The sequence below is a fragment of the Malaclemys terrapin genome, chromosome 3 (assembly GCF_027887155.1).
Source record: "Malaclemys terrapin pileata isolate rMalTer1 chromosome 3, rMalTer1.hap1, whole genome shotgun sequence".
Classification (NCBI taxonomy): domain Eukaryota; kingdom Metazoa; phylum Chordata; order Testudines; family Emydidae; genus Malaclemys; species Malaclemys terrapin.
Window position 1 is genome coordinate 183,379,944 of NC_071507.1, and position 22,527 is coordinate 183,402,470.

A 22,527-nucleotide genomic window follows, 5' to 3' on the forward strand; every position below is an offset into this window, starting at 1 on the left:
TATAAAAGCCTAAACTTCTATGGAAGAAATCTATAGAAAAATATTTTGCAAATGTACAGAGCATTAAAAAAATCTTCCTTGTAAATTATGCTTACGTCAATCTTTGATGTCTTAGAAAAAGCTCCCACAGGATGAACGTGATCATAGAGAATAATAACGCCTACCATTACTCTCATGCAGAACATAAGAGTGTTTTCACTGGTGAACCGACTTCTGTATTCTCTGGAAAATAAGTAAATAAATTCTTGACTGATTCTGCATAGCACAATTTTATTCTTTCATGTGTTTCACATAAGAACTTTATTCTCAAACTAGAGTATTAGTGCACGGAAATCCCAAATCTGATATAATAGCATTAAAAGTGTAAATCAATAAGCTTTTAAGGAAACTAACACCAGTAATGATCCTTGAATCAACTTGGCAGTTGAGAGAGAGAGAGAGAGAGTGTCAGAAAGCAACTGATGGTACGGTAAAATCGTCCACTACCTCTTCAAAGATTATATTATCGCCTCTATCAAAGCATGAATTTTAGACATTTACTGGAGGTCTCCACATATATGGAAGGTTATAAAGGTAGACAATGCTCATTATTCACTATTAGAACACCAAAACAATAGGAACTCACAGTAAGGCTACTTCTGTTTAAATAGGAGTAGTGAACAGGTAACATTCCTACCAAGATTTTATTTGCCTTTTAAATGGTAGCCTCAGTATGTGGATGGCAAAGTTGAACAGTCATTACAACAGTTACTCCTTGAAATTATCATCAGGGAGGTGAAAAATGAATTGAGCAGAAAAGAGGCCTGAGACTAGTCTGTGTTATATTTCTCAACTACCTTCCTACATCAGAGGTTCAGATTAACTCTTTTATTGTTTTAATTGACGACTTTTCTGCTGATTTCTTAAATGAAAGTCAGCAATAGGAGAATGGTGAACCTTGTTAATTTCCAAAAATTAGAAGCTGTACTTTAACTTCCTTTACTTTGAATTCCTGAACTCTATTTTCTCTTGTTTAAATAATGTAGTCACAATAATAGCATATAATCAAACAGGCTATGAACACTTATATCTGGAAATGTCTGATAACTATTCAGTTGTCTCCTTTATGATTTAAAAAACAATGTTAAAATTATGCTTTTTACAAAGTTTTTAGGTGGTATTTTCAAAAGCAATCAGCATTTGCCTAACTCTGCTTCATATAAGTTTTACCACTGACTTCATTGGAAGCAGACAGGACAAGGCTGTGCAATTCTGAAAAATGTCCTATTCCTTATTTTATTGTCTTTAAAAAAAACAGTTGTACCAGGATGGCAATACAATCTCTTGCAAACAGTAACTAGTCGATCTAGGGATAGGCATATTATCAGTGAAAACATCTGCTCCTGACCCCGAGTGGCCAGCAAACACAAACCAAACACCCCTTTAAGCTTATCAACTGGAATTCCATTACACGTATTAGCCACTCTAACTGAATGATTTTAATTCCTTAAATTTTCCTTAATTATGCTAACTTTTTGTAAGTGCATGGGCCTACATTTTGAAAGGCGACTGATTAAGGTGTCAAGATGGGTACAAAAAATTTGATGCACTCAAAATAAAGAAGCAGATGCTTAACACTTATGTAAATCAGCTTCCTATCAGATGTCAAGATGGACAACCAAAAATTGAATCACCCAAAATAAGTCACTTTTCATTGCTCTCTTCTGAACGAAGAAGAAGTTTAACTATAATTTCTAGAGCATCTTTTTTAGAAAAAACATCCAATCTTGATTTAAAAATTGTCAGTGATGGAGAATCCACCACAACCCTTAGCTAAGATTAAGGGTCACTAATATATGAAATATGGAGCAGAGGGAGGATGAATTTAAAAAGGTCACCAGATTTTTTTCACCATCAGTAAGAATAAAATATTGTATCTTACATTTTATCATATTTAAGGCTTTGTTAATTCAATTCCTAGGACGATGATAATTTTTAGTATGTCATAGCTCCTGGAATGTTAGGGTAAATGAGAGTTCACTGGAGATGTACTACTACTACCTTCTTTGACCTTCAATATCTCCTCCCCTCCTCCCACCATCTGTTTAGAAGCATCATGCTAGGACATTTTAGAACTAGTAGATAAACTGCAGCAGAAGCCATAACAGTAAGTAAAATTAAGGGATTCCTTTCATAAAGATGGATTGTACAAAATAACTAAAACTAGACTACAATTAAAAAAAGCCAAAAAACAAACAGTGGCTTCCTCATTACACAATCTTTAGCTTATTTTATTTAAAGAAATCCCTTGGACCCAGTAAAATTAGTAATAGTCCCTTTCTAAAGGAGTAAGGGCATTTGAGTTAAAAGGTAAAGACAATATAGTCTACGTTCCTTTTGTCATTTTAGTATACTCTCCCTCTGTTCTTGTCAGCCGAGTACAGAAACCGAGCAGAAGGATTCTCAGCACGAATACCAACTCCCTATATGGCTTTAGACATTTTCTTTTGCAGCCACACTTTCCCAATGTGAAAATATTAATCTAGGAGATCACAGCTGTATTATGAGGATTGAATTAACGTTTGCAGAACATTGGACACATGTACTCCTTGCTAACGTACAACGGGGTTCTGTTCTTGGGAAATAATCAGTTATTCTGTTACTTACATCCCTCTCTTCTACAACGGGGGCACTGATAGTATTTGATGTTTATATTGTGGTAATGCCTATAGGACAAAACCCATGGTACTAGGCATTGTACAAGCATATAATGAGAAGATGGCCTCTACCTCCAAGAGTTTCCTTAATCTGAATAGGAAATGGATACAAACAAATTGGGAAGGGAGCACAGAGTAACAAATGACTAGGATCAACCTGGTAAGCCATGGCCTACAAAAACTGCTGTGTTATGACATCGAAGCAGAGGAGCATTTTGACGTTTCTTTTTTTGTTGCAGTTCTAGCTATTTAGATAAACTTTATATATAAACTGTTGCAGTGAAGGTAGATTTGGCCAAACATCACAACTGAGTGAAAACTCTCTCCATTGGCGGGTTTACAGCAAAATAGAATTAAATTTAAACAAGTTCCCTGATCAATAAAATATATACTTCTCCAGAACCTCCAGTATTTTCAGAAACAAACAAACAAAAACCCTCACCACCCAAAAAGACTATCTTTGTTCCCACCAGTTTGTCTATAAAAATGACATAGCTCAGATTGAAGTATCTGGTTTTGTGATATCAACTACAGGAAGATTACCCCATGTACAATTGTTTGGGGATCTTCTAAGAAATTAGACCCCCAATCCAGCAAAACACAGAGTGTGTGCATAGCTTTATGGATGCAAGTAATCCCACTGAAGTCTACGTACCAATTCTAACACTCTTCCGAATCAGAGCCTTATGTTGTGAACCTCCCTGGGCAAAACTGTTAATTTATTAATGAAAAATATTCATACTAGTCAAGATAGAAGGCATGGACTTCTTACGTTAGTTCTTTGACTACTCATAAGTCTAGTATGTAGGCCTTAAATTAAAATATCTATCTTAGATTTTTATAGAGCAACTACCAGGCTGGTTGTTCTATAAAAATCTAAGATATTAGAAAGATATTTTAATTTAAGGGATACATACTAGACTTAGTTTGCAAAAACTGCTCACATGCTAGATGGCTACTGAAACAGACCAAAAAAAAAAAAAAAAAATTGAACTGATCAATAACTTACGGTGTTTCCAACATGACTTTACATACACTAGCCATAGTACTTAAACAGTCTGTTGTATTCTCAATCGGTAGGGTTTTGTTCTAGAAAAGTTAAACACAACCATGATCATTAAACCAACTTATACAACTAAATATTAAGATTTTTTGCACTATTTTCTATCACTTACTTCTGATACAAAGTGTGTTGTGGCATTGCTGAGTGTTTTCAGCATTGGTGTGGCTTCTGCATAAAATAGAGACATTCTGTTGGCCATTTCATTATTTACTTCATTCTCAATGTCTATCTGATGAAAATATGAAGAAAAAGTAGTTAATAAATGACACTCCTTTCAAAATGTTACCAGCAGGGAGAAACAGATAAACTGCGTACTCACTGGTGAGCCGTTATTTACATGAGTAGTCCCATTGCAGTCAATAGTACAACTTGTCTGATTAACTGCTCACCAATGTAAGGAGTTGACAATATGGTCTTTAATGTAGGCAGCTTGTAAACCAATGCAAAAAAACATTACCACCAGGGGTGGGATCGCACATCCATAAACTCCAGAGTGGAAACAAAATGTCCAAGTTCCATTTACTTACATGCATATTGTTTATTCTGTTGCGATATATTGTCCGTCTGTAGTAACTGAAGTCATTTTGAATGGCTGGATTTCTCATCTTAATGGATAAAAAGAATCAGTATTCAAAACACTTCAAAATGCAAGGAAATGTTTCAGTGTATATTTAAAAAATATTTCTAACCTTAAGTTCATCAAAGCGGAGAGTAAAATGTAAGATTTCTGCAAACTCCTTGGCTAAAGCCTGTTCTCGTTCCAGGTGTTGAGTTGGAGTATAGGGTGGACAGGTCAATGATTCCAATAAGCTCTGTAGTGCTTTCTCTAAGGAAGATAAAAATCACACAAAATATTGTGTAGTAAGTCATGGCTTCTGCATTTTTGATACAATGTCAATTTGTACCTTGATGCTTTATGCCATATGTATAGCTATTTTTGTAACAAACTTGATTTCTAAATAAGAATTTGTCAAGAAGAAAGGCCCTCTGTAACCTGCGGAGCTCTAAGGACATAATTAGTAATTGTCCATAGGATTCTAAAATGAGGGATGGGGGTGGGGTCAAAAAACAAAAAACCTGTCTCCTCACTCTCGGCCATCACTCCCAGTTCTTCACATCATCCTGTTCTTCTCTCTCAAAAGAAACCTTCCACATCCCTAATTCTTTGACAGTCCTTCCCACACACAAATGCTAAAAAAAGATCTATTGCATCCAGTCTCTCAGACTCTTCATCCACCTTACTTCCCCTAATGGTCACTCCGCTCCACTTCCATATGAAGATGCTTCTGGGACCTCTGCCAAAAAGAATCCAACCTTCGTCACCGATGCCACTGGGGTCCAACATGAGGATGACAAATGCAGAGTGAGGGACCTGGCAATACAGGATGCAGGGATAATCTCCTACAAAGGCTTTGGGAGGGGAAAGCTCAGCCAGGTGGACCTGAAGGTTCTCTATACTTGTTCCCCATTCCACTCAGGAGTCCTAACCCAGACCCTCTTTCCCAGCTCTTTCTAGATGCTCTCCCTTAGCTCAGGAAATTGACCAGTACGCATAGTGAAAACATACTCAAGGGCTGGCCAGAACCCTAAATGTTAAAGCATATAGCTTCATGCTGCTTTTAATAACTTCCCAAAATTACATCAGGATAAATTTATGTTCAGATCTGTGCAAATAGAACCTACAGGCTTCCCAGAAGAGAGAAAGCTAGGCACTGTAGTCAAATTAATAGTACAACGTTTTACTGTGAAACGCTCTAAGCTTTCAGAAAAAGAGAAGCTTTGCATATCTGTATATGAAAAAATTATCGGTTAAAACAAATATATGAGGCACTCACCTAGTCTGAGTGAAAACTCATAAAACTGCTTCAGCCTCAGAACCAGAGGACACACTGAATTCCAAGCTTTTTCTTGAAGTTGGATATCATTTGGGTTTTGTATTGCCTGCAATGACAATATTATTGTAAATATATATGACACTGGAGTAAAGAACCAGGCTTTTGTAGATGTATAGATATAGGAAGATTGCCAGTATGGTAGTTTAAAATATTTCTTGAAAAAAAAATCTAGAACAATTGTAAGAAAAAAAGCTGTTAAATGAAATGAAGAAAAAGACAAAAATACAAGATCAAGGGCTTTTTAAAAAAGAGCCAACCAAAAATATCAAGGCATCTGTTTCAGCTGTGATAGAAACAACAACATTTAATGCAGTCCTGGGAACTATTTTAAAACTATTTATTCAAAGTGCAGCACCCACATACAGGAGCATGCTTCAGAATCATCTTTTAGGTCAAAGTATCCATAGCAGAAACATTAATGAAGGCCATTTGTACTACACTCACACTGAAAAGGGTTTACAGGGTCAAAGCTTGGTCCCTTCACAGTGAATGGGAGTTCTGTCACTACTTTAGTAGTAGGTTTCGGCTGTTAAGTGACCAATTGCTCTTACTAATGATAATCATGAAGATCTTGTATCAGAGAGACCGAGACACCTATCTTGGCAAACACCCTAGGTTAAGTCAGAGCTAAAGCTGACAGATACAATTCTGAATGCTAGCAGATAATTGTAGCAATTCAGAAGCTTTCCCTCAGACGAACACATGTAGAATTGTAATTGCAGTGTATTTTTATGGTGTCATTTGACAGTCTTACATAGAACAGAAACTATTTTGCATTTTTCTTATGTTTACAGTGCCTTAATGATATTGAAATATTTTTCTAAATATGGATGTTTATTTTCCCCCCCATAAAGGTATATAAAATGTGTTTTCTGAGAACCAAAGTACAGTATTTAATTGTATTAATATTAAGATGCTTAAATGAAACACCACTGACAGTACTGAACCTATCATTGAAAGAGTTAATGTAATTTAATTCTAAATATCTACTGTATTTTATAAGTACAGTTTTTCTGAGGACTTTTAATATAAATAACTTTTGTGAACTGTCTGGCATGCAAAGTAGAAATAAATACTGCAGGCTATTACTTGATGTTTCTTCAAGAGAAATGTCATTGCTATATTATCATACATCTCTTATTTCTTGTCCAGCTCCTTTGTAAGCCTGAAGGTCTGCAAGCAAGCTTTCAGAATCCTGTAAAACTGCACTGATCTGATTCCATACCTCCCTTTCTCCATCTGTAGGTTGTGCATCTAAGAAACATAAAAAGCAAATACACATCACATTACAAATGAAATATGAATGTCAACATAATTCAGTTCCATTTATGGAGATAACTCCAATTGGATCAGTCATAATTGATTCTGATTTTATTCTGGTACGACTCCACTAACTTAAAAGAAGTTATTCCTTTACATCAAAGAAAGAAAGATCAGAATCAGGCTCTGATCCAAAGCTGATTCAAGTCAATTCCCGTTGATTTTGGTGGGCTTTAGATCAGAACCAGTGTCTTTGCTCAATTCTCCCCCCACTCCTCAAGTCAGTACATTCAAATGTTCAAAATATTTAGAGAGACAAGGTGGGTGAGGTAATCTCTCATTGGACTAAATTCTGTTGGAGAGAGAGAGAGAGACACACACACAAGCTTTCAAGCTTACACTTTAACAACAGCTCTTCATGTGTAAGCTCGAGAACTTGTCTCTCACCAACAGAAGCTGGTCCAATAAGTGATATACCCTCATCCAACTTGTCTCTCTACCATGCTGAGACTGACAAGGCTACAACAACATTGCATAGAAAAAAGTTAGAGGTATTTCTCAGAAGTAAATAAATTAGAAACTAGGACAACCTAACTGTGCTTAACTGAAAGTTTCCTTTCTTTGAGTAATAAGGTCCACAAATCCATTACAATGGCTACTTCAGCCTCCTTGCAGCTTGAGGGTAGAACCAGATCTGTCTGTCCTGGGCAACAGGAGACAGCCCCATCCATGAAATCCCCTCTATTTAGGACAACCATGACAGCCCAGATAATTCACTTCTACTTTCCTAACTTAATACAAGACTTTGACTTAAGACAGTTTTAATTAATTAATGTTCAGCTGTAAACTTTTGAAATAAATATATTTTGTTCAGAGTTACAAGCATTTCAGAGTTACGAACAACCTCCATTCCCAAGGTGTTCGTAACTCTGAGGTTCTACTGTAAAAGTCTGAACACAGCCAAGAGAGCCAACAAGCACCCATGCTAGATACAACTGCCCTCAGTGACACATCACCATCACTTGAAACACCTGCATCTGAAGTCTGGTTGCCTATACACTCACTGGTTATCATTGACAGTTCACTGCATCTCTCTTGGAGGAAAATAAAATACACAGGGAAGTGAGACCTTCTTCACCAGTTTCAAGTGATGGTTGCCTAATATGAACTGCCAGCACTACCAACTGGTAAATCCTGTATCAAAGCCTCCAAAGTGGCCGGCTTTGCCTTTTACAACCTCCACCAGCAAATTGTCATGGGGAAGGTGGAAAACAACTGGTGTAACCCCTTGAGAGAAAATACTTTGTCAGCCCCGTTAGAGATAGGGAGCTGCAAGGATGTTGTTATTCAACCAGCTAGTCATGAACAAGACAGTGGTCATCATTTACCCTGTCTGTAAGAGCAGCCTCTTTGAGGTACTCCTCAAAATGCCTACCATGGGGTCTTAATGGTCTCTGAAGCAGAAGGGACAATCCAGGCCATTTTCCTACTAACAGTGGAGTCAGATGTTCCAGGGAAGAAATCATTGCATCTCCTTCTTCACAGAGGGGAAAAAAAACCCAACTTGCCCTCAGTTTCCTCAGGGTCTAACATCCCTGATTCAAATGATCTGTTTCAGACCATGCAGTTGCTGGAAATGTAGCAACTGCCAGGTATGCATCAACATTAGCTGTGCAAAAACCACTGTCAGGCAGTGCCTTGCTTATCCATCAAATATACAGAGGATTGGCTCTGTGATGAAGCTGGTGCAATTACCTGGGATATCACTAAAATTATATGCCATGAGGATGATATAAAGCCAATCAATATATCCTGCTGTCCCTAAGAATTTGTGATGTGGGCCAAATGAGGCTGGGGTAACGTGAGGTCTTGGGTGGCCTCTTCAAGGAGTTGAAAATGAAGCCAAATGAAAGTTAAAATGTCTCCTCTTGAAGCAGACTAATGTTGGCATGTCACTAAGTGAGGCATCATATCTTCCAAAAGCATCACACCTGTCTGGCTTTGACGGACCCGAACATTAAGGGAGCATAATGCCTTGAAGGAATTGCTTTGAGCCTATCTTGTCAGCACTGCCCCTTACTACATAGCTCATTACCCAGCACTGATAATACAGAGAACAGCATAGAATGAAACATATAGTATGTATGCTGTAGTCATGTCTTAAAATCACAGCAACATTGTTTCTACACCCTCATTTATCAAAAGCAATTAGACAAAAGGTATTTTCTGAGCTTGAATACCCCTCTCCCCCAGCATTACTTGTTACAACAAATACTATACTTAAGAGGACTCCAAACACCATTAAATGCAATGTATTTTTTTTCCAAAAAGTATTAGGTAGAGATGCTAATCTCTCCATGGTTAAGATTTAAACAAAAATTTCCTTATAAACTAGATTGAGTTTCCTACCTTCTAAATTAGTCAAAATGAAACCAAGCCACCTGAAATTTCCTGAGTATGATCATGTGCAAGGAACAATTTTTTTTGATGTTTTCAGCAAAGGCATTTCATGGATGTGTTTACAAAAAAGTAAGGCAGTGGTTTCACTTTTTCTGGCTCCAACTCCAAATGCAGCTTTCACTTCTAAACTTGTTGGTCTTGGCAAGGACCAATGCACCTTTGGTGAGGATTTTTTTTTTTTTTTTTTTTGGAAGGGTGAAGGAACACTTAAGGGAGAAATTATAGCTACTTAAAAGCGCTTTTATGTATGTTAAAGGAACTTGCATGCCTGTTTTTTCAGAGTCTAGGAAGTTCACAACACCCGCATGCCAACTTCTTGAACTTAAAGTAGCCCGGGTACTTCCACTGAGCAGAAGTACCCAATAGGCCATTAAGGGAGTGTCAACCTCAACCCACATTACTTCCTGGATGCACTGCACTTGCAAAGAAACAGAACCTAGGATTCATGGGAGAACTGCATTCCTCAGTGTGAAGTTGCAAAAGTGGATGCCTAGGCAAAGGGCCTGGTCAATCTTGTTCATCATCCGCATGCTCTCAGGCCTTCACTGTGCAGATCTGAGGGGAATAGGAGGAGCATAAGTTCTAAGAACTTAAGACAGTTGGAACATGATGTAATATAGATATCTACTACTTCTTCCAATGGTTGATGCCTCTATTCATGTTTTAACAGGAAACTTGATTCTCCATCCGGAAGTTGCAAATGCTTTGAGCAATGGAGCTGACAATATCTGATTTCACAGTGAAGTTGCTAGCCAGCCTGAAGAGGGGATCCTTGGAAGCTTTATGACTATTTCTGCAAATTGTAATTAGCTGACGATCTATCTAACTGAGACCCAATAACTTTTCTAATTGAATTGAATTCAAGCTCCACTGTTTTCTTGCTCTGAAATCACTGGGATATGAATAAAAATGGTCTTGGATATCATTTTCAGACTCTAGTGTCTGAAATTAGGCACAAATTCCCATTTAGGCAGCTAGTCAGCCAGCTTGATTTTGAAAAATGCTAACACCCACAACTATAATTGGCCTGGAAGAAAAAAAACCCAGGCTGATTACTTAGGTGCCTAAATACAGACCTGAGACAATCTAGTTTGAAAGCGTTGGTCTTAGGTTTAGCATCTCTTGGGAATAAAATGGTTATTTGTACTAACAGCCCCAAATTCTCTGGTCTGTTGTTCCAAAGTTCATCATAATTTTTGAAAGCCACCTGAATAGAAATGAGAACAAATATTGCCCAATAGTTCAAAAATGGAACGTCAATTTCTGTAGGGCACTATTTAACTTACATTTAGTTCCAAGTGGTTTTGGAAGTGCCCCTGCTTTTAGAAAGTGAAAGGTTTTTTTTTTTTTGGGGGGGGGGGGGGGGGGAGAGAAGAGAAGTAGTACATGGAAGAGAAGAACTGCTCAAGAAAAAAAAACTTCCAAAATAACTTGTGAGGCTGCTATAAAACAGAACTCCTTCAAAGTTCAAAATGGACTGTTTTTGTTGCTTTAAGAAAACTCCAAAGTATTCCCAGCAAGATATTTTTTTCTGCTTTCTTTGTACCCCTGAAAAAGGGCCTCCATGGGCAGCAATAAACTGTGGCAGTAAATCCTTTAAGAGAAAGAGAAAATTCAGCGCCTGCTGAGAACAGCCTCAGGTACTCAGGATTCAGTCTACTAGCCATTAATTTAAACATGGTCAGACCCAAACAGTACAATGCCCCTTGAATTAACAAAATGCACATCATGGAATTCACCATAAGTGCTAATGAAAGTTTTCATTAGTTGTGATGCCTAAGATTCACATGACCAATTGGGAGTTAAAGATTCTGTCTCTGTATCACTTACTCTATCAACACAAAATTTGATGGGGTAAGGGGAAGAAGTATAGGAGGCGTCTAATCAATCCAAATCCAAACCTGTTTGAATGAAAATGCCTGCATCACCAATGCCTGGTGCTTCAAGAAGAATGCTCATTTGTTTTATTGTTGTAAGTAAAGTAAGATTATACTGGTAGTCCTTTATCAAAGTGATATGGCTTACGTTTATCTGGTCTGCATCCTACCCTTACAGAAGGGCTTTTGAAATTATTCCCCCCCACTCACAGGAGATAAGACTTGCTTCCCGAAGTGGGATATCATTTGCTGGAGAGGGAGACTGTCTTGAGCACTATTTGGTTTCAAAGTCTGGAGTGAAAGAAGATGATGGAAGCTGCTGAATCTACTCGGCTGTTATATTGAGATATGTGCAGTGATTAACAGCTTTGATTTTTGCCTGTATAGTTTCTTTTTTTTTTTTTTTTTTTAAATGTGTCTAGGTTCTTAGGGCACTGATCACCACAGTACCCGCCCAACTCAGGAAAACTACTCCTGTGTACACAGAACTCCCTTTGCTTACAAGACAATATTACAGAAAAGTAGAATGGCAATTTTAAAGTATTACCTCCTTAGCTCTTACTTTCATCTCCAGCTCAGAAGTATATTTTCTTGTCAAGATAATGCAGGAAAACACCAAAAGAAAAACTACACTGATCACACAGCTGGTTACATGAAAAAAAAAAAAAAAAAAAAGTTTAGAGAGGTAAAGGATTTTTCTGTACTCGAAATCCCTAAGCACCATAGATGAAATGTAAGAAAATGGAGCTGGTCAAAATTTTTGAAATTGATGAAATTTCAAGATTTGGATAAAGAAAAAGTTGAGGATTGTCATCCTTCTCACCTATTTTTCAGCCAACAGTAGAGCTAGTCAAAATTTTACAAATTTTGAATTAAAAAGGGGTGTGTGTGTGTGTGTGTGTGTGTGTGTGTGTGTGTGTGAGAATTTTCAAACAAATATTCAAGAGTCCTCAGCTCATTTTTTCCACATAGCCCTAGTAAGAAAGACAAGAATTTTATGTCAAAAGAGTTTGAAACGCTAAGGACAAAAAGATGGAGAGCAGGCTGGTGATAGTTGTTTGAGACAAAAGTGAGATCCTTCAACTGATGAAAAGAAAGAGCAGTTGGAAGTAGACTGGAGTCTTATGTATTGTTAATTGAAAATTAAATGGTAGGATTTTTCAAATCCTAAAGTGAAGATGTCCTGCTATTAATCTGTATCAAATTATAGAATTACTGGTCAACCCAGTAATAACAGCTATGGAGAATCAGCATTTAATAAACATGTAACATGCTACTTTGTTAGGAGAAGATCGTGCAGCTCATCCCTACAGCCAGCTACCTCAACCTATGGACAGTTCACATGAAGGGTGGAGAGTAGAGAACCATGCTGATCTTTGGCTTCTCTTGCCACTCAGATCTCTTACCCTGTCTCTTCACCACTTTTGACCAATATTTGCACATGTAACCTCTGTTTAGAAGTGGAGAGGGTGGAGCAAATCATGTGGGTCATAGTTATATTTACTTTCAAAAAGTTTGGTTTGCCAAAGAAATCACTAGGGATTGCAATCCAGTGTGACATTTTGCATCCATGACAGGAAGTGATAGATCATCTCACATACCCACTGATTCTTCAGCTGACATATCCCAAGGGCTAGTGAAGTATTGCAAGATAAATTACAAAAAGATATATATTCTGAGTTGATGCAGAGATTACATTTTGAAATTTCAGCATGTAGTTATGAAGAAAAAGAGTACAGTGTCCTGCTAAGTCACAAAATGCAGTAAACAAAATTTGCTGTCCCCAAACACCATTTTTTTTAAAGTAACATTCTCCAGAGTGCGTTCCCAAATCAGAGTGCTGTATATTTGTCTGCACATTAACTTCACACCCAAGGAAGCTACTGAACAGCAGTTATTCCATGCAAGGGTTGAAATAACATTTTTTGCCTCAGTTGGACTTCATTTTGATCATTGTAAGGAAAACAGAACCCGACAAAGGAAAGCGCTGAGCTAAAACCCTGCCCCTTTTAACGAGAAGCATCACTTTGTAGAGATCTAGCTGCCCTGGCACACCAGTGATATGTGCCTGGAATAAAACCCTGTAAATACATACACATATACATGCAGATTATCCGTCCTCTAAATTTATCCAAGATTCATCCATGAATCTGGTAAAAAGAATATAAAATGTTTAAGAAAGCTGATAGCTCATTTGACCTATTTTATACATTGTATTTAATACTGAATGAACTGAGCTAACCAATACTGACTTTATTTATATATAGTCACACAACTGAAAAACTTTGTCACGTGGCAAGTGTTTTGCTGAACAAGGAAGGAATCTTTGCAGCCCTGAGAAAATTAATGTAAGTAACCAACTTGTCCTTATTTACCTAGATATATGTGCATATTTTCTGAAACCTATTTGTACTTCTGGTTGTCAACAAAAATCTTAACTAACAGAGTTAATGTTTAAATGCACATCCCACTTAACACAACAGCTTAAAAGTAATAAAGGAAATCATCAGTTAAGCAAATAGTCCTATCTAACCATTCTTAATTCCCAGATCTTACCACACAATTCACAGCACAACAAACTCCACAGCTATACAACAAACTCTTTCAATTATAACAGCCACTCGCAATGCAGACATCCAATGATTTGAGAGCACCCATACAAAACATGAACTCAGACCTGGGCCAGATTAAGATATTTTGTTAGTAGAAATACCTGTAACAACACGTTTCGGCCATAAAGTATGCCTGCACTGAGGCATTGGCATATCAAGAGCTCTCCATGTGCTGCTTTCTAGACACTCTAGGGAGCCCTTCATTCACTAATGCCTCAGCACAGGACAACCTCTTGTCTCCATACAACACCCTCCCTTCCCTATCCGCATGCTTCGCTGCTCACCCACATCCTTACACAGTCTCAGCTCACCCATTTGTCCTCAACCCATGTCTTGATTCACCCTCCCCCTGGATGTCAGCCCATTTTCTAAGAGCATATTTGGGAGTGGCTGTGTATTTAGTACAAGATTGTTTAACCTCCAGCCATGTTCTAGTGGTGGTCTTCACCCACATAACTAATGCCTCCCCCCACCTTTGCAGGGTGCAGCTAACATGCTCAGGTTTGTCACATTCGGACTCCTCTTCAGCAAGCCACAGGAAGTCCAACAGAGGAAAGGGCATCCTCAGGAGCTGAACTATTAAGCTCTGCTCCTCAGGTGCATTAATCTGCAACTCTCCCTCTCTATCAGATCTTTTACATCATCTAACAGTGAGCAGAGAGGGAAGAGATTCTTACAAAAACAATGTGCACCGCAGGTCATCACCTAAACTCTAGAAGCAATTTTTTTTCTTGGGATCCACTTGTAGTTTGCCAGAGAGGGGCTTCAGTCTTTTGGACCCAAGCAGATGTCAGGTGCAGACATCCATTGGTGGAAGCAATGACATCTGCCAGGGCCCCGGAATGAGTGGGCCAGGGGACTAGAGAAAGGCTAAGGTGGTAGTTGGCTTGAGTCTGTTTACAGGCAGGACTACTCCGGCAAGCCAAAAGATGCCACATCATCTTAAAGCAGAGATGGGGACAAATTAAGGAGCACAGCTGGGGAGCAGCCCTATCAAGTAATACTGCATGTATGCCATTCTACTTTCATCATTCCACAGCTCAGTCTTCATCCCCATGATCAGGTTAGGGAATTCTGAGGAGTGGCAATAAACAGCAGGGAGACAGGCCAAGCAACTGGGCTAGGAAGAAAGTGTCTGAAAACAGAAGTAATCTTACAGTGGGATAGTTCCATCTGCTTCTTTTGGTGGAAATAAAGCTTATTATGATGAATAACTTTCTTTAATGTGTTTGCATTTTAAATTGTACTGGTGGCCTGTGCCTGAGAAAAGACACTGGTGTAGAACGTATGTGGGATAGCTCAGTGGTTTGAGTATTAGCCTGCTAAACCTAGGGTTGTGAGCTCATTCAAGCATGCAGCTAAAGGAATCTTCTGGTGTATTTATTTTATACGTTTTAGATTTGGCTCAATTCAATCATGTAGTACCTTTAAAAGTAATAACAAAACCACAGCATTTTTAACCTTTCACTCAACAGTGTCAACTAATTTAAATTTGTAGGCACTTTTGCTCCTCCATAGTTGGGAGTGCCAGACAAGTGTATGCACGTACCTATAATAATTACTAGTCACTGTCCTTGGGGACTGGGTGTTCTCTGCATTACCCCACTCCATTTCTTGTTGGCAACATACTTCAGGAAAATCCAGTTCTAGTGCCAAGTTTTTAAAAATAGATATTTCTTCCTTCAAGGCCTCCTACAGCCAGACCACCTGTCTCCTGCCAAGTCTGCAGTTCTGGCAGAAGTACCTTTTTTTCAAACCATGACATGATGGTACTGATTAAACAGTGCATCCCCAAGGCAGCAAGAGGCCTTTGTAAAAAGTATAGATGCAGGTGTAGAGCTCAATTAGAATACTCTAAAGTTTGATAGACCAGATTACAATGTTTGGGACAAAGGTTTGACACCCCAGTTTTACAATAAAACACATTCATATTCTTTGGACAAGAGAGAGAAGGATGCAAGGCTTACAAACTCAAATTGTTACTTGTACTATTTTTAAGTAGTATCAGCATGATTCTTCATAACGTAGTAAATTAAGATCTGGGCGGGGAAATTGTTATATATCCACATAAACACTATTTCCAAGCTGTAGCCTCAATTCAGGAAAGCATGCTCTAGTGGTTTCTTGAACAGGCATTGATTTAAGATCATGCTGACCTGAGTGTGTAAATAACGCCATTATTTTTAATTCTTAACAGAAAAACAATGACTAGATTATTTTTTTTTAAAGTGGATCCAATCTTTTAAAAAAATGATTTTAGAAAACAGGTGGGTATCGAATTCTTCAAGTAGAGTATTTTAAGACAAGTACAAATTTGGACTCAGACTGAAATTGTCCTTGTCATTCTTCCAAATGAATTTGACAGAAGTCTGTAATTAATTATTTCTGCCAGAACCATTGTTTAATAAAGGTATTTAAATACTCTAAGAAAAAAAGCCATGCCAACATGCATTGGTATAATTTAAAAAGGCATTTCATTTAAGTAGCAGAATTCAATCTATGTTTAAAAATGTGATAGCGAGTTTTCAAGAGAACGTCTAGCATACATGCAGAACTAACCAGTAAAAAATGAATTATCTTGCATCAAGGTACAGATGTAGTTAGAAAATTAGCATGCAACACATTACATTTTTTAAACTGACAAACATGTGACAAAGATTCAATAAAGCATATATACAGACCACATTTTCATTTTTAGAAGTTATAAAAATAGCCCAGTTTATTCAGTATTGAACAATGCAAAGAAAAGTGCCATCTGAACAATTTATGTAGTTATTGATACATTTGGTACTTATTTAAAAAAAACAAAACCTTTTATATGATGAAGTGACAAAATAAAATATTGTGGGTTTTTTTTTTTTTTTATAAACATGATTCTTAAAAAAAGAATAAGGCAATCAAGGCCTTTCATCAAAAACATCAGTATTTGTGTGTCTACTTTCAGGATAGATACTCCGTGCATTGAAACCAAGTCAAGATGAGACTTTACTCTTACATTTATCCTCTTTGCCCAACAAGATTTTAGCAATTTGACAGTAAAATGTTTTACAAGTATTTATCGGAATTCAATAGTAAACAGAAGCCTATATCAATTTGTTTACAAATCTCCTTTTAAATAGTGTATGATGCATAAACCCATACAGTATTAGGCATAAAGGCAGCAAGCCAGGCAAGAACTTTTGCTCACTTTCAAAGTCAATGATAAAATTTGCGCCCGATCAAGCTCTGTGCAAATGAGAACTTTTAAAAAGCTTTCACATTTGGTTATTGAAAAACAGAAAAGAAAGAGGACAGGCATCCTGAGTGAATGAATGATCTTGGAGATATGGATTTGGATATTCTGATTCTGCTGGAAACTTGCCACTATATTTGATCATTAAAAAGTTCTCTCAACGAGCTTTTAAGTCATGGAAAAGATTCTCTCATTGTCTTGTAATTTTTTGAACTTACTTTCAAAATCCAGGAAAAAATGTGGATAGTTTTCAATTTCCCTGGTAAGGACCTTAAGAAGATTACCCATCCCAGCAAACCTAGTGAATGCAACAAAATCATAAAATAATTATACTGTATATGCAAAATTAGAAAGTTAAAACTAAGGGCTTGACACAGTCTGCAACATCTATTAAATTTCATGGTAAGTTCTGGACCTTACATAAAACATTTATTATTAATTGTGTGGTATTTATTTACATACCAATGCAGAGAGAGTGAGGCCTTGTCTATACTTGGAAATACCTCTGATCAAGAAACAGATGGTGAGCAGTCAGGGTAGATGCATTTGTATTGACCCTTAAATGTAGGCAAAGATATGTCAGAGTTACTTCACTTTGTAAACCTGACAAACCCTGAATGGTTGTAAATTCTCCCAATTGCTGAATCAGGAAAATTCCAAAGAAAAACAAGGTCTCAGTCCTGGATTTATATTAAATAGAAACCCAAGTAGTCATCTATTGAAAAAAAAAAAAAAAAAAACCCACCATCCATTAATCTAAGGAACAGAACCAAAAAAGTTACTGTTCTCGGTGTTTCTAAAGTTAAGATTTAAATAGCATTATCATTTGAATAACGTACTTTGAATGTTGAACTTTACCCCTTCATTGTAGTACAATTATTCAAAAAAGGAAAACCCCTTAAACTTCAGATACATCTTGTTAGTGATTTAAGAAACACCCAGGCCCCATCTTAATGAAAAAAAACTCACTGTCACAGAAAAATTTGCAGAAATTCCTGAAAAAGTAGAGTGTCTCATTGACAGACATGGAAGAGGACCTCTGTATGGCCTTGTCTTTGCTGGAAAGTTTTACCAGTTATACCAGTATAATCTTTCTACATGGAGACTCTTATTCTGGCAGAGTATAAAAAGACTTTTCAGGTTAGCTTAACCCCACTTCCCAAGAGACAGAGAGACAAGCTAAACTGAAAAAGGCAGTTATAATAGGAGAGAGAGAGAAAGGGTTAAACTAAGTGACACTGAAAAACTTCCATGTTTCGACAGTGTCCATAGCAATCGAGGACCACAATATTTCCCCTTTACCTTCATCTACACAAGTACCTCTTTCAGAAATACTATATTATAAGATAAGTGAGGCATTATATTAATGACAATTTAAGCATGGCAAATATGTTTGTCAAACCCAATCATCCATAGATCTTCGGATGGCACCTGATAGTCATCTATTTTTTAGTTTAATCTCTCTCTCTCTCCCCCTCCTCCTTTCTTAATTTAAACTAGTATTAGACCACACACGAGACTCTGACTTATTAAGCACACATACAGTGTTCATATACCTAATTTGAGGAGTGAGATTTTTTCCAATGATCCTATAAACCTTGTGAATGAAAGGTGACATGGCACCTGCCTGTTACACATTTAAAGGATGTGTTTCCATGACAAGAAAGAACAGGAATAGCCTTGTAATGGAATGTTTCTATGATTTTAAAGCAGCCTGTTTATTTCATAAAGTGTTATAAGTGAAATTAAAAGACAATGATATATGATCTCACTTCATCTAGGAAGCCATATTAGGCTTTAAATGGTTGTACATTTTTCATGGAATTCAACTATCCAGAAGTTTCCTTTCCAGAACACCTCTAACGAGCAGACTGTCAAGCCCTTTACAATTAGCAACATTTTGCATTCAAAATATTAAAACGTGAACATCAGGTTGTTTTCAGAAAGTTATACCAGCTCATATGCAGAAACAAAGATTACTATCTTTTTTTAAAAACTTTCAAAGCGAGGTCTGTATTATAACTACTGAGTTTAACTTTCCAATTACATTACAAAAGTGAACAAAATGCAAATAGAACCAAAATTAGTTTATACAGTACTAAATCATGTATTTCATCAGTAATTTAACATTTCATCCCAACAACAGTAATACATTGCTACCGGCATCATGCAGAAGAAATAATATGCAGATCTCAATTTCCTTTTCATAATCGTGGAAGAAACAATGCACTGTTATTGAACCTTTGCTTTAAGAAAACAGTTAACATGACCCACTTTGGATTCCTCACTTCCGACTCATTTTAAATTGTGTCTTACCTCACTGTTCAGACAGCATCTGATAAAGCAATTTCTTCTAGTTCCAAAGTCAGCACTACATCCAAAGACTGGCTTCGTTGACAGCATGCTAGAAACAGCAAGAAAGCAGGCCCCTTTGCCAAAAAACCAACATGCTAGTCTGAGACTAAAACTCTTATTTCTGACCTTGGGTATTTTATGAATACCCTGTAGTGCAGCACTCCAGGGCTAAGGAAAAAAAATCTAAATACATTTCCTGGACTGAAGTTACATATACCTGGACTTCCATTTTAATTTATTTTCTTTCCTCATTTGGAATAGTCAGGTAATTAAATTAATTTTCACCTCAAGTTTCATTTGTTCCCCGTCACAAACAAGGATCGTTTAACAAATAGTGATTTCATAGTGATCATTGCTGATGATTATGCTGCCACTTCTGATGTTCTAGAAGTTGATACTTCAACATCCTCTACCACTGGTGTCTAAAGCTACATAAAAACAAAACAAAACCATGAAAACTTCTGTATCAAAAAGATTTGGTGAAGCTGATTACTAAACGTTGTTCCTTGTTTTGTAGTACTAAAATCAAAAGGACAACAAAAAAAAATATGGGGCTAAAACAAAATCTTGTCTCAAGTTACTGAACTTTCAGGCTAGAATACAATGTTCAACATCCTCTTAAGGGTTTCTGTTCATGGATTAAATAAAAAAATCCAACTTTAATTTTTTTTTAAATACTTGAACATCTCATTTCCAAGTATTCACATTGGGCCCATTCTTTCCTTCTACATAGCTCTCCACTTCCTCCACTATGAGAATAGTAAACCAAATGGAGTTAGAAGATTTGTTTGGCAGCAGTCTTTAGACTCAGACATAAATACTTGATGTGCATACACAACACAGAAGCTCAACATCCATGGATACTTTTAAAGAACTAAATTCCACCCACAATCATCCTCACAAACTAAACATGATCACAAGTCCTCACGAAAAGCAAAAGATTAAAAACAAGTTGGGAGTCTCTATATACCAAGTTAGTTTGGAGTTATAAGAAACCAAAACACACTTTAGAATAATGTTGAAAAAGTGCGATTACCTTATCTTTGAACACTCATAATTCCCCAAAACTCTATATAAGATTTGCTTTAGACATGGCAGGAAAAAAAAACAAAAAACCTGTATGTTGAGCTAAGATCATATATATGTAATTTCAGGCAGACTGGTTTAATTCTGGAGATATTGGGAGAGACCTCTAACGTAACGTCACCTTCAACCCTCTAGAGAAACTAGCATCTTTCCATTTATCCATCCTAGTGTCCCAACCTGAAACAAATATAGCTCCTCCTAATTAGAAAGCCCATAAATCTCAGGAATAAGAAACATTGTGTATCTGTTGGAAACACTGGCAAAGCCTGTCCGGCCAAGAAGTTATTGAAATTGAATTTGGATTTTAGACAGTCTTCTTAGCATATGTGCAATGTGGCTCACGTGGCATGTGACCAGGCACAGTGAAAGACAATCACACCAGAAGGGATGAAATCATGCTACGGCAGGGATGGGCAAATTACGGCCTGGGGGCCGCATCCGGCCCTTAATATACTTTAATCTGGCCCTCAAGCTCCTGCTGGGTAGCAGAGTCTGGGACTTGCCCTGCTCTGTGCATGCTGTGGCTCCGTGTAGCTCCCGGAAGCAGTGGCATGTCCCCCCTCCGGCTCCTACACATAGGGGCAGCCAGGGGGCTCTGCATGCTGCCTCTGCCCCAAGTGCCGCCCCCACAGCTCCCATTGGCTGGGAACGGAGACCAATGGGAGCTGCAGGGGAGGCGCCTGCAGATGGGGCAGCATGGAGAGCCACCTGGCCGTGCCTCCACGTAGGAGGCAGAGGGGGGACTTGTTGCTGCTTCCAGGAGCTGCTTGAGGTAAGCGCTGCTGGGTGCCTGCACCTCTGATCCCCCTCCCACCCTCCAAACCCCTCAATCCCAGCTCAGAGCACCCTCCTGCACCCCCAAACCCTCATATCCAGCCCCACCCCAGAGCCCGCAGCCCCAACCGAAGCCCTCAACCCCCCAACCCCAACTTCTTGAGCATTCGTGGCCTGCCATACAATTTCCGTATCCAGATGTGGCCCTCAGGCCACAAAGTTTGCCCACCCCAAGGGACAGCTAACTATAAACAGGGTTGCTAAGCAAGGTTCTACCACAGTTTTCAGGGATATGAACAGAAAGGTTTTGAACAAGGAGGTGGGGGAAGGGTGTTTCAGAAAAGAAAAAATGCAGGAGTCCCCCGGCCTTGGACACCCGCTCCCCCTCAGGATGCCTGCTTTTAGTTTTTGACTCAAGGTCACTCAAATATTTATGTGCATACAATATCTGACTACAGTATGGTAAAAAATGCCTGTAACTCTGAGCTACATTAAACTACCATTTTCAACATTCCCACCAGTCGAAATATCGTCAAAATATTCTAATATAGGAAAGGCCTATCCAGGATCCTTATTGGGACGAGGGAGGGGGGAACCAAAACTATGATGACATGAGTGTTAGCATAGCGTGAACAGCAGTGTTAACAGTTAATAAATACAACACATTAATCTCGTATTTCACAATTGTTCTAGCTCAAACCTCAGACAAATACATTTGTGTGGAGAGCTGACTGCTCTACCATATTTCAGGGTATAAAATGGAGAATTTCTACAAAATAACTTCCACCGGAAAAATCTCAAATGTAGTATTTTAAGCTTTATTGTGAAGGAAGATGTAGAAGTGCAAACCAGTTTGCTTGTAAACTTTAACCTGATAAAGAATCTTTTGTGGTAATGGTGAACTCTACAAAATAGCAGCTAATTATTTCAGCTCAGGGGTGTGAATGTAATTTGTCTCCTCAATCACACAGATTAGATACTCAAGTGAAAAGCTGATAGACTAGCAAATCACGTATAATCATTAGTTTAGTTTTAGAAGAGCACAATGTTCCGTTTCAGTAACCTGGAAAGTATTTGCTCTCTAGTACTGTGGACTCAGTTTAAAAGATGAGCTCCAGCTCAACTAATACTCCTAAATGGGGTGCCAAATTCTGTTTAGTGTCCAAACCACTTAAAATTGTAGAAATAACTTACCTTTCAGTGGTATGCTTTAAATC

General features: G+C 37.8%; 1 protein-coding gene across 4 annotated transcripts in view; it reads right to left on the reverse strand.

Moving 5' to 3' along the window:
• The window catches only part of CYRIA (CYFIP related Rac1 interactor A), a 74,011-nt gene that overhangs the window by 10,605 nt on the left and 40,879 nt on the right, over nt 1–22,527 (reverse strand). For 2 of the 4 annotated variants that reach the window (XM_054023798.1, XM_054023799.1), the window contains exons 3-10: nt 17,314–17,393; nt 6,787–6,908; nt 5,595–5,700; nt 4,449–4,585; nt 4,287–4,364; nt 3,872–3,988; nt 3,706–3,785; nt 96–222 (exon numbers count right to left, since the gene is read on the reverse strand). In XM_054023798.1, coding sequence (XP_053879773.1) covers nt 96–222; nt 3,706–3,785; nt 3,872–3,988; nt 4,287–4,364; nt 4,449–4,585; nt 5,595–5,700; nt 6,787–6,908; nt 17,314–17,383 — 837 coding nt within the window. In that variant the 5' untranslated portion in view covers nt 17,384–17,393. Of the gene's footprint in view, nt 1–95; nt 223–3,705; nt 3,786–3,871; nt 3,989–4,286; nt 4,365–4,448; nt 4,586–5,594; nt 5,701–6,743; nt 6,909–17,313; nt 17,394–19,411; nt 19,432–22,527 lie in introns of those variants that run through there. The other 2 variants (XM_054023801.1, XM_054023802.1) reach the window with 2 other exon arrangements.